The sequence below is a fragment of the Coregonus clupeaformis genome, chromosome 5, assembly GCF_020615455.1.
Source record: "Coregonus clupeaformis isolate EN_2021a chromosome 5, ASM2061545v1, whole genome shotgun sequence".
NCBI classification, from domain to species: domain Eukaryota; kingdom Metazoa; phylum Chordata; class Actinopteri; order Salmoniformes; family Salmonidae; genus Coregonus; species Coregonus clupeaformis.
The window spans coordinates 6309439-6322502 of record NC_059196.1 but is presented as its reverse complement, the minus strand read 5'-3'; the positions used below and the strand labels follow the sequence as shown (position 1 = coordinate 6322502).

The 13064-nt window shown below is 43.7% G+C and overlaps 1 protein-coding gene across 4 annotated transcripts; it reads right to left on the bottom strand.

Annotated features, from left to right (window-relative positions):
• Nucleotides 1–296: 296 nt before the first annotated feature.
• Nucleotides 297–12433, bottom strand: LOC121559825 (hypermethylated in cancer 1 protein-like). Of its 4 annotated transcripts, none has more exons than XM_041872908.1 (2): nt 12263–12433; nt 297–3810 (listed from the first exon to the last, which is right to left on the bottom strand). In XM_041872908.1, exons 1-2 carry the CDS (start codon nt 12338–12340, stop codon nt 1546–1548), a joined length of 2343 nt encoding a protein of 780 aa, XP_041728842.1. In that variant the 5' UTR covers nt 12341–12433; the 3' UTR covers nt 297–1545. The 4 variants fall into 4 exon arrangements, with proteins under 4 accessions (XP_041728842.1, XP_041728850.1, XP_041728855.1 ...); XM_041872916.1 differs by having other exon boundaries at nt 297–3794; nt 12263–12345; XM_041872921.1 differs by lacking the exon at nt 12263–12433 and adding an exon at nt 10162–10313.
• Nucleotides 12434–13064: the final 631 nt, after the last annotated feature.

Below are 13064 nucleotides of genomic sequence, written 5' to 3'. Positions count from 1 at the left end.
TCAGGGAGAATGTGAGATTTCACAGGGATTACTGGAAGACTGGGAGGCCAGCAGCTGGGGTGTGCTGTGCTGTTCACCCACACCGACGGCCCGGCCTGCCGCCGCACCACGAGCCGAGCACTGTCAACTAGCGCCCAGCTCTCATGTTCACAACGCTGTCACATTAGCAGCCCCTAGTCCCTGTGTGTGTGTGTGTGTGTGTGTGTGTATTAAGGCAGCAGCGGAACAGTCACTTTGGCCTGTCAATGATAGCACAGCCCTCTGTCTCTCAGACAGAGTTGAGACTATATGGGGGGTCAAAAGGTTTCAAAGTGGTTAGTACTATTTATCCGCAGTATGGGACAATTGTCAGTCCTGATGAATCATCTGTGTTAGAGGGAATTGCTGCTATTGATAGTGACTGATTGGTGGTAATTGACTCTAGCCTCTCAGCACTGACTTGGATGGCCTCTCGGTGCTCTCCTCTGGTGAGTTGTACAGCTGCACCCACCATTGTAAATATTACACAATGTCACAGGCAACACCCTTGCTTAGTCTACACTCCACACCACTGGATGTTAAAGCCATGGCGGAGGATTAGCGTGTCATCAATTGGGTATGCACCATGATGCGTCCCAGTTGTGAGATCACAGGGTTGTGCTGCTCGCTACTTTTCAATAACAATTTGAAGGCACTGGGACGCAAGTCCCAAAAATATTTTAAATATACAAATAAAGAGAGGTTATGGGTTCAAAGGTTTATGGCACTGGGTGTAAGAGTTATTAAGATACTATTACTGTCACTTAATTTGAGTCTCTCTGTACACAACATCATGATCATGAAGTACGTAACAACGGTGGAAAAACAAAGCATAGATCACTTGACCTAAATGGCGGAGTGAATGCTGTCTTCAGTTAGTCCCTCCCTCGTGACTAGAACAGAGCATGGGGTAAAGCTGGATTGGGAGATACATGGAAAATCCAGTACCCCAAAAACATAATTAACAAAAAGTGTTCCAATCACTTGCAAATCCCAAAGGTTTGGCTTTTTCTTTTGTCCAACGTTCCTTTCAGTTCTGGCCAGGAGCCCTGAATCTTGTCCATATGTGCTTTTTTCCATTTTATATACATTTACAATAGTAATAGTACAATAGTATGTTTAGTACACAGGTTTAGGGTCAGATTGCAACACTTTCTTGCAACAGTTTCTTTGGTTTTTCATTACGTACAAAAAATAAATAAAAACAATTGCTTTTTGGTTCTCAATTTGTTTTTGGCTCGGTGGTTTAATAAAAAAAACATTGTTTGCGTATACATAAATACTACACTGTTTTGAGTGGGTATTCCTTGGTCAAAATAGAAAAGAAATAGCACAGTTCATCTTCTAGGAAGGTTTTTGAAATGCATATAATGCAAACTTTGGAAAAGAAGGCACTTATTAGGGTCCTTTAGGCCAGGTATTGGCCTTAGTCTGAGGTGCAGATACTGATGGAGTTGAGGTGAATGACATTAGAATACTGTAAGTTAAGTTGTGTGCCCACAGGACTATGTTGTAGCCAATGCCGTCTTAGCTGGGGGAGTAGCGGTCAATGGTACGGGAGTGGGAGTCAGAGAGGGACCCCTGGGGAGGGGGCAGGGCCTGGACCCCCAGGACATCCATCTTGTCATGGTGGCTGAGGCGCAGGTGTTCTGCTGCCAGTTTGGACAGCGGGAACAGGCTCTCCATGGCATGCTCTGCCAGCAGCTCAGAGGCCTTCTCCTGCTTCAGCCCCAGGTGCTCTGCTGCGTATTTACTCAGGGGGTAGATCCCCTCCGCAAAGTCTAGCTTCAGCTTGCCGTCGGCCGTCAGCGCCCCTCCGGTCCCACCACTGCTGTGCATCTTCATGTGGCTGATGAGGTTGCGCTGCTGGGCGAACTTGCCCCCGCACACCTGACACTCGTAGGGCTTCTCCCCGGAGTGGATGCGCATGTGCTCGGTGAGGCGGTACTGGCGGGTGAAGCGCATGCCGCAGTGGTCACAGGCAAAGGGCTTGAGTCCCAGGTGACTGCGCATGTGGCGGGTCATGGTGCCGCGCTGGGTGAACTTCTTGCCACAGATGCTGCAGGGGTAGGGCCTTGTCAGCCAGTGGGTCTTCTCGTGCTGGCGCAGCGTGGCCGGGTCCTTGTAGGACTTCTCACAGGAGTTGCAGCGATAGGGTCTGATGATCTCCCCCAGGACCCCAGATGTCAGGCTCTGGCTGGACTTCCCCTCCAGGTAGGACAGGCTGCCCAGGCTGCTGTTGCTGTTCAGGCTGCCGTTACCGTTGGTGTTGCTGCTGTTGTTTTTGGGGTTGCTGTTGCTGCTACCCATCTCCCCTCCAGAGTACAGCTCCTCCTCTGTGTGGGTCTCCACGTGGGCGTTGAGCTGCTCAGAGCTGGGGAAGCCCTTGTCACAGGGGATGCACACGTACAGGTTGTCCCCAAAGCTCTCAGGCTCGTAGGGCAGGTGGAACCTCCCCATGGCCCCTGTGGGTGATGGGCGACCCTCACTACTGCCTGTCTCCTCACTGCCTGACCCACTCTTCTCATCCTCCCCGTCACACCCCACCCTACGGTAGCGATCATCGCTCTCCTCCCCTGCCTTGTGATGGTGGTTGTGATGCTGGTGGTCTTGATCTCCGTTTTGACCCCCTTCCTCCTCATCCTCCTCATCCTCTTCATCCTCAGCTGTGTATGACAGTGGCTCATGCTTCACCCAGCGGTAGATGTTGCCCATCTCCCTGCCGGGCTCTCCAGCCTCTGTGGGGGTGTCGGGGCTGGGAGGGCAGGGGTAATGGTCTGGACCTTGGGAGCTGGAGCGGTGGAGGTGGGGCAGGTGGGGCCCCAGGGGCTGGTTGAGGTGGGTGTAGGAGTGAAGGGGGAGAGACCCAGCCTGATCAGCCGTTTCCATCTTTTCTGTGGGGTAGGCCCCGCCGTTGGCCTCCAGCATGGGGCTGGTGCGGCCGCTCAGCACCCCCTCCCGCTCCTCATCATTGTGGGGCAGGGCGTGAGCCAGGTGGGGGTGGGAGGGCGTGTTCTGGGACTGGGAGTTGGGGCTCTTCTTGGAGAGGTCCAGGCCATAGATGGGGGAGCAGTTCCTGTCAGAGTGGGCTGGGCGCAGGCTGGGCTGGGCCGGCAGGGCTGAGGGTGTGGAGGGGAACACCTGAGGAACCTGAGAGGTTGGGGCATACAGCTCCCCTGCATGGCTGGCATGGGGGTGGGGCGGCAGCTCCTCTAGTGGTGGAGCACGGGGCGTGTGGGTGTTCACAACTCCCCCTGGATAGCAGGACTGAATAACACGGGTGGACACCCGATACCTGCCCACTCCCCCTAAACCCAAACTACTGGGGCCCATCTTCCCATAGGGCAGAAAGGCAGGAATGGGGCGAACAGGGTACTTCCCATTTCTCCTCAGCTTCTTCTTACACAACGCCACTAAGTCCAGCAGCTGCAGATAGCTAGCTGCAGCCAGCACGGCCCCCAGGTTGGGCTCTGTTGTGGAGCTGGGATCTCCCTCGGTCAGGCGGCCCGTGTAGATGTAGTCTAGAATGACCCGGAACACCCCGGGACTCACCATCTCGTGGTCTAGGTTGATGAGGTTGTCATGGACGACCAGGGACTTCAGGTAGAGGCTGCTGGCGGCCAGAATATTCTTGTGGGCTCGGAACAACGCGTTCTGCACCACGATGATGACATCACACAGGAAGCCCTTGGTGCGCTGGGTGTTGAGTTGCAGGAGGAGGTGCCTAGCATGACTTGGAACTTCCATGGCATGGAGCATCATCGTCAGACCGCCACCTAAAACAGCAGATATCTGTAAACGTCACGCAGAGCCAATAGTATCAGTCCACAACACACAATCAGTCAATATCTACTATACATATTTCCCAATTTTTGTATATTTTCTTATATTGTATTATGCTTGCATGATATTGTGGCACATTTTCCAATTAGTTTTTGTCTTCTTTTTATCTGTTTAGGTGAGACATTTAAAACGAATGTATTTTTCATACATAAAATGTAGTCTCAGTGCTGACAAGGGTCTTTTTTGGCATCCGTATATAAAAAATAAATAAAGTGAACTAAAATCTACTACCGCCAGACATCTCAATCTTCAACTCGAATTTAGGGCAGTCAATTCAGGAAGTAAACTTTGATAACAATTCAAAATAAAAATAAAAAAACAGCATCCATTTTCAATGACTTCCCAATACATTTTTGTACATTTAGTTTAATCACATTCACTTCCGAGAGAGAGAGAGAGAGAGAGAGAGAGAGAGAGAGAGAGAGAGAGAGAGAGAGAGAGAGAGAGAGAGAGAGAGTGAGAGAGCGAGAGAGAGAGAGAGAGAGAGAGAGAGAGAGAGAGAGAGAGAGAGAGAGAGAGAGAGAGAGAGAGAGAGAGATCACCCAGCCACATAATAATACACACAGGCACAAACGAGCAGACCTAACTCACTCTATTAAATTAATAAAAACAGGAACATTTTACATACAGATATGGATATGTTTTCTTGTTGCCGGCTTCCATAAAAAAATATTCCAGAGGTGGTGTGTGCAGTGTTTTAAACAAAGCGGAGAGTGAACATTTTGCAAGTATGATGAACAGCAGGTATAAACCTGTGGAGGGAGAAGACGGGTCCAAAAAAAGATGTGTCTTTGAGCTCCCATTCGGCCCAGTCATATAAGGAACTCTGATCACACAGGATGTAAATCAAGACAAAAATTAGAAGCTCCAATGCTTTAACTTTAGATGAACTCTGGGATTCTAACGTGGACACACATGCTTCTCGCATACCAACTCACACACACACAATCACTCAAACACACACACTCAAAAACTTGTGTGTTGTTGTACTAAGGCTTAAGTAAACATTATTAACTGTACAAATTTAGCAGGATGTATTGTTCAAACATTTGTGTCTGAGGATACTTTACTGGTGAGATGAAACAGTTTGTAACTGTCCCTAAGGGCTTGGTCTCGCTGATGGAAAACAAGCAACTAAATAAATAGCGGTCTTCCTGACATAAGTTCATCATCTTATTGTTTATTTCATTGACTATAAGACCCCAGTCAGAGGGACAGGGAAGCATGAGATTTCAAGCTGACATTTAATTACCTACTGAGCCCTCCTTAAGACACTATTCTGCCCACGACCAGGCCCTGCAATCCCACTGCACACCACACATAAACATATCAAGGGATCCATCTAAAGAAAAGCAGTTCATGTGGGTCTTAAACAGAGTTTTATACCCTGGCTGTCTCATAGCCTGCCATTCCTATCATTTAAAGACACACCTTAACACCTCAGTCTTAAGGAGTTTGCTGTGTAGTTGTGTTGATATATGTTTAGAATTACCCAAAAGTAACTTTGCCATTTAAAACATGGTCTCGTTTTGGTGAAATAAAACCCATAACCTAACCATTAACAGGTTTCCACTGCTGCTCCCTTAAACGCTGCGGTCTTTCATATCTCCCAGATCATATTTTACTAGAAATTCCACAATATGAGGAGCAAATCAAAGAAAATCAAAGAAAAGGAACAGGTCATTCAATATGCGAAGAATTTCAGGCATATATCTGAGCACTGCGCTACTCGATTGGTGCGCTGTGCGCAAAGCATAGCCCTCATAGGCTTTTACGCATGAGGTTGGGACAGGCGCGGATGTTTCCCCAGGGTGAATGGGAGTGCACCTTACACTTTTATTCTGTCACAGCACACTATACATGGCCTGAGAGAATAAAAAGGCGGCATGAAACAGAGATCTAGGCTACTCTATCCCCTTTACGCGCTTCGACAAATATACCACCACTTTATGGGATGCCAGCCTTCAATTATAAAGAGGGTTTTATTTAAATGTTTCAAAGGTAGAGGAGAAAATATAGCAGGCATATATTTATAAATTATGATTTTTTAAAAATAAATTCTGGAAACATGCACACCTGTCCAACGTGCAGCAAGAGAGTGGGCTTGCATGTATGGCACAATTATGCTATACTTTGCTTAGGTTAGTTTCCGTGTGTTTGATTGCTATCTAACTCTGATGTTTTATGAAATCGTTATCATGTCACACACTTAGGCTTCCCACAGGCACGCGCACACACACACACACACACACAGGTACACGCATACACACACACACACACACAGGCACGCGCACACACACACACACACACACACAGGTACACGCACACACACACACACACACACACACACACAGGTACACGCACACACACACACACACACACACAGGTACACGCACACACACACACACACACACACAGGTACACGCATACACACACACAAATTATCCATGGCCTAAACAGCTAGATAAAAAAAGAACCTTGCATGTGGCAGCGCACCGGCCTCCACCACTAAATCCCTGTTTCTCTTGCAGGTGCATGACAAATCAAAGTGAACGTGGTTGTAGCCTCTACGTAAAGGCGGGTTTGTCTTTTTTTTTTGTATCGTTTGGATATATCAATTGCAAAATTAAAATGTTGAATATTAACACATTTAAAGGTGTTTTCTGAAGAAAATATGAATTGTGGGGCGAAAAACGAATTAAAATTAAATATTATTAGAATGATCATCCAGTTAGAATAAACGAATGAACTGTCTGTCATATCTGTAGAATTGGTGTAATATGCACATTGTGCTTTTATCTTGTTGCAACACCCCAACACGCCAAGTGAAAGAGAAGGAAGTGGTGACAAAAATAAATGATGCATTAAAAACCTTTGTCTGAGCATCATGCATTAACAGTTAGGCTACTGTATCCTCCTGTCAGCCTATCAAAGACAGCCCTCTAATCCACTGAGCAAATCAAACGTCTTAAAACTGTGAGAGAAGCATCTCAGTGCAAGGTTATATTCATAATTCAAATATCATTCACCTGCACAAAATAGGATGAGGCTACTTTATTTTTCATATTTTTCGTCTCGCTCTCTCTCTCTTTCTATCTCTCTCTCTCTAACCTATAGATTGTTTATTCTCAATTATTAAACGTTTTTAAATTATTCGAAAAGTGTATCATCACAATGAGTGATCTTTTGGAATATGATTCACCAGTAAGTGATATTTCTCAATAACTTCTATGGGTCCTGAAGGTTCTTGTGTCTGTTATGTACATTCTGAATATTTTCCTGTACCATGATTTGTTTCCGTGTGGTTAGTTATAGGTGAATGCTATATTTGGTATAAGGGGGTGACTTCTTTGAAAACAGCGCTTGAGTCACCTTTGGGACAGTTTGGTATCCATGATACCCGTGTTGTGTCTGTGTTGTCACTGCTCTGGTTTGGGGGTGAGGCTGGGTTTAGATATAGGGGTCTGCTCTCGGTTAAGAACACACTCCACACTTCCTATCCACGCCTTCTGCCTGTCTGATTTACAGGGAACGACTTTGTATGCATATAGGTTTACCATGTTTATGCAGAAATTCCAGAATTTGGTATTAATTAGAGCAACTTCCTACACAACAATATTGATCTGGGACATCAGTGTAGTATTCTTTCATTTGAGAATGGTCTATTTAAGGCACTTAATAATAAATTAACGTTGCAAATAAAAAAATATCTACTTAATGATAGCAAATTAAATGCTAATTGTGTTTAATGCATGCTTTATTTAGTCTATTCTAAATTAATGTATTTAGAGGTTTCGAGTAACAACAAACATTTGGGGAAATAGCTCAACTGTTTGTTTTCATGCTGTGAAATACTATCTATCATTGCTGTTGCCATTTTGTTTAGGAGTATAACATGAACCCTGGAGCCGCTGAGCTCTATAGCGCAAGTTTCATAAGGCCTTACTTAGCAGGATATTTTTGTGAATGGCTTGTATAAACGCAGTAGAGCATGAAACCTTATTTAATGAAAACCACACTTGAGGCTTTGAAAGTAGCCTAAGGGGTGGGTGTCCTGCGTTTAGCCTACGCAGTGCAGAGAGATGGCTCGAATTATATCGACATTGTTTGATTTTAGACAAGGCCAGAGACATTTGTATTTTACACTTGCTCTATAGTCAGAAGGCTAGAGAAGTGAGTTTAGAGGTTTAGACACAGATGTCAAAACGAGTCTGTCACCTTATCAACGCAACCTCGCCTTTTACCTTGGTTATGAATTTGACTCGCTCTTTCGTTCACTTCCTTATTAGGGGCATTTCAAATGCGACACTCAGCTGAAACTCTCGAGTTGCACGCCTCATCTCTCTAGAATACAGACCCCAAGATTTTCATTCATAATCCCGCCGGGAGACATGTGCACACGATCCCCGTTATTAAAGGGGCCTCTTTCTCAGAGCCACAGTGATAGCAGTTGTCAAATTGACGATACGATCCCTGATTTCCATTATTGTTATAGCGCTGTCTCAAAAACCAAATCATAGGACTCAAGGCCTATCGATGGACAGAGAAAAATGGTTCCTCAAATAATATTTTTTATTTGTTTTAAAATAAGTTTTTGCTGTTAGTTTCCTTGTCACTACTAAATTGTATGAGAAAGGCCAACAATACTTATTTGAAAAATGTGCCTCCTTTTTAAAAATATATTTGCCTGCAGTAAAGTTTGTAAAATTGTAAAAGATACGTCTACTTTTGTGCAACCATGTCTTAATTAAATCATTAGATTTTATTGAACACACCGAGAGGGGAAGTAGGCCTATAGGCCTACAAGCTCAAAGTTTGTATGCACTATGAGGCACATGTCCTTTTAACAAAATAGACTCGCCTACTCCTGAGTCCTGTCAACTTCTTCAGAAAATGTAATTATATGCCTACTCAATGCGTCCATTAGGCTATAGATCTTTACAACATTTCTTAATAAATAAATCGTTTATTAAGAAATGGACCATTTGAGAAGCCATTTGTTATTCAGGCTCATAGGCCTATTTTCTTTAAAGATAGGATACATTTTCCACAACAACAAAACCATTTTTAACATGATATAATTGATTTAGGTATCCTAAATCTCGCATTCTCAATCTCTACTCCTGTAATCTTGTCCTCGCATTAGACAAATCACGAGACTTCAACGCGCATAAAACCATCGCTGATTTCTATAGTGCATCACCGTCTCTACACTAAATCATCTCCACAAATATTGAACAAAGGGAAATTCAAGCAGCCCTACATTTCATGGAAATAACTGTAGATTAGTGATAGCCTATGACATAGGCCTATACATGCGTAACGTGTTGTCAATATTTTTTTGATTGAGGAATTTAATTTCATACACTGTTCTGTTTTGATAAACGACATCACTTAAATGTTGACATAGAAAGGTACAGAGGGTTTGGGAGAGGAACAGAACAGGAACAGAAGATAGAGCCGTCATCGCTCTCCCTAAAATCGAATCAACTCCATGAGAAGCGCCATGAACCCTTCATTAGTCCGATGCTAGGCAAACTGTGACCTATAGCTGCACGGTGGTGGGGAGTGAACGCTGCACCGAGACCCACCGCATCAACCTAACTCTGACTGAGGATGACGCATCATGCTGAACACCCAGAGACTTAACTACATTTACATTTTAGTCATTTAGCAGACGCTCTTATCCAGAGCGATTTACAGTTAGTGAGTGCATACATTTTTTCATACTGGCCCCCCGTGGGAAACGAACCCACAACCCTGGCGTTGCAAGCGCCATGCTCTACCAACTGAGCTACACGGGGCCACTACACTGTTTTCTGTATAAAACTAGATAACTACACAACCATCTGATGACAATAGGTGACATATAGGTTAGGCCTACTTCACATCAAATAATCCAATAGAAATCTTACCTTGTTATAGCTTTTACAGAACTTAGTCCAGTGATCCGTTTAACAATATACAATTATGTAGGCTATTCGTAGTTTGGTAAAGTGGAGATGAGAATGGTTGAATGAAACAAAAGGCTGCTCACATAAGCAACCATTTCTTATTACAAACAAAAATGTATAGACTAAGGGGTTCCATCGCAAAATTAGGAAAACACGATTATGATTTAAAAAATTCCTAATTTGCTTTAAAAATACGCACAAATGAACCAAACACTAAACGCGCGATAAAACCCCTATGTTCACATAAACATCGCTAAAAAGTGTAATATTGTCTATATCTGGTCTCAATAATGTTGCCTGTTTTGTAGCTGTACTGGACTTTAAAAAGCTGGTATTGAAACGTTACCTGGATGCCCGATCTCTTCTGCCATCCGATCTAAATCTCCCTTAATGATCATCTCAACAGTCTTTTGGAGTAATTTCTGACGTTTCAACTTTGAACTGCCAGCCTCCAAAAACCATGCCAGTTTTCCAAGCACGACTGCCAACTATTTTTATTATTAATTGCTATGAATTTCTTGTTACTCTCTCTCTCTCTCTCTCTCTCTCTCTCTCGCTCGCTCTCTCTCTCTCTGCCCCTCCCCTCTCCCTCTCTTTCTCACCCCCTCCTATTATAAATACGTGCTTAGTCCAGCATCAGTTTCCTCCTGCTTTATTTTTGTAATTTCCTCGGCAATTTTTTATGTGTCGAGGCAATAACCCGCGCGGGGATGATAATGGAGCCTCTATGCGCCCTAAGTGTTTTAGCGCCCCGTGTGATGTCAGTCTTTAATAAAACTAAAAGGTAAAATCGAGGGCAGGAACTTCAACTGACCCCCACTTGAACTTCACAACACATCGCGGCTTCGTCTTAAAGAGACAGGTCTTTATTGTATATCACACGGCCCACTGCAGTCCCGCACTGAACTGAAGTTTGGAGACACATGAGACCCGTAACAAAAATGCATATTGTCCACAATTAGACTATGGGAAAATAGCCTACACACCGATAGATGATGGCTGGTTTATTCATATGCCATTTGACTGAAACTGATCTATAACACTACACCCTTTTAGTTAATGGATATTTCAATTAAACCTACTGAGGTTAATCTTATGATAGTGTTTAAAATGTGCTATAGATATTGTGTACTAGTCCTAGTGGGTGAACTGTTGATATCATATACGGATGTGACATTCTACAGTCCAACCCCCATTGGCTAACTAAGAGCCACCTCATCATTAGAGTTGGGTGTCTAGTGTATGTAGCCTAATGCCTAACGAGTCTCACCTGCTTTGGTAAAGACAAGGAGACAAGAGTTTACAGTAAGTAAACTGCCACGGCCCATATCCTGCGAGACTCGGAGCACTGACAGAGGTGGGCAGGGAGGAGCAAAACTCTCTCCCCTGATATTTTTTATCCATCCATCAAATATAACTATAAGGTAATCCTGCAACCATACACTATATAGTAACCTAGTGGTGCAGTCATTGGCCTTCTTTGTTTTCGTGCGTAAACGTTGTTTTCGTGCGTAAAACGTGGGCCTATTTTGGAACGGAAAAGGTACCTCTACGTTTGGGGTAGGCTACATATACACGCAGTACCAGGTGATTAAGTGTACACATAAATTGTACTGTAAATTAGCCCAAAAATAATTACTATATATATATATCCATCATGACAGCTGTTAGGGTTGTTCAGGGCTTTTTTGTTTTCAGGCCTACAGTGATTTCCGTGTTCCACACACAGTAGTACACTGTAATGAAATTGATCATGTGTGTACCAAAAAAATATTGTAGCCTTTGCTATTTTTAATACACAGTAATGGGCCTAGTTGCACTATTATGTTGGCTGACAGAGTCTGAAAATCATGAAATCTCTCTCAATCAACCTTTCTCATTTACATCAGTTGTAAAACTTTTTGAAGCTGAGCATATGTCAGGATTTTTTTTATATCAATTGACTGTATGTATACAATCTTTGGCTACTAATTGTAAAACCGTTCTGTTAGTTGTCACTGCGAATGGACCTTTTGCCCCTATCGCGAACATCTTAATAAGTTAACAACATTGTTTGGAATTACTACGGCATGTTTCCTCTCTCGAATCGTTCCAAGAAAAAATTGCAACTTGTCTTCAATAGATTTTTTGAAATAGGCCTATAGATTCTCACGAGAGATTTTGTTTGACATTTTCCCCTAAGCAACCTCACGATCATTTAAAGCTTTTAAAATGCGATATAACATGCCAGCACCGGACGTGTAAGTTAAGTCTATACTTGCCAGCTGTCAGACACAACTGATAAAAAAGTAAATAAATATATACATAAGTAGGAGAGCTCGTATAGCCTATTGCCTTCACTGACTGAATGCACCTGAAGTCGCGGTAAGTATCCAGACGCGATGTCAATATGCATGAGGCTAGCGGAGGGCATCGCGCTCTCTCTCTCCCATCTGTCATTTACCCACCTCGGACTCATGTCTGGTGTCGTGGCCGTTTATGAGTTCTCCACCTCGGGATTCCCCCATACAGACTTCCACGGTCATTCGCACAAAATTCCGTGCTATTACCAACCTCTTCCGTGCTTTCTCCTGTTCTCTATCACTGTTCGCCCCTTCTCTCTGCCCCGCACACTCTTTTATTTGTCATGTGCAATAGTACTATATCAGACACCTCTTCAGATTTGGTCGGGGTCCGATCAGACCAAGGTTTATGGCCGGGTGGATGCGCCCACAGCGACACCCAATGGTTGGTATTCTAGGATGTAATGTGCGCAGCAGCAGCCTTTGCGTAAAGGTACGGTCATTCACTGCTAAACCCGTTCATTTGCACTTTGTGCTTATGTTCTATTTGGAATTATGAAAAATCCATATTACCCTATTGCTTTGTTTAAGTGTATAAACTTTCTCCATACTCCAAGCTGTATGTGAACATTTTCTGTCAGATTCACTGTATTACCAGACATGCCAGTGTACTGGGGCAACCTCAGTTGATGGCGCATAGAATACATCACCCCATCAGTAAAGCACACAAAACCATATCGATGCCGGTCACTATTTCTTCGAAAACTTTCCAATGTGATGTTATTTTTTCCCTTAATGGCACAAACATGGGCAACGATGGGCACAATACTTTTAACTATCTATATAATCCATAATTTAGAAAATACCTAAAACTGTTCCAAAAACATTACCCCTTTTCGCAAAAATGGATGGATTATTAAAATCAGATACATTGAGTTTAATATTGTGTTCATATGAACATTTCCCA

What these genes read in the sequence shown, in the direction of transcription:
- LOC121559825 (XM_041872908.1), bottom strand. Translation starts at nt 12,340, where the DNA reads ATGACCGTGGAAGTCTGTATGGGGGAATCCCGAGGTGGAGAACTCATA. An exon ending in ACACCAGACATGAGTCCGAG is followed by an intron (nt 3,811 to 12,262) that starts GTGGGTAAATGA and finishes TGACGTTTACAG; the next exon opens with ATATCTGCTGTTTTAGGTGG.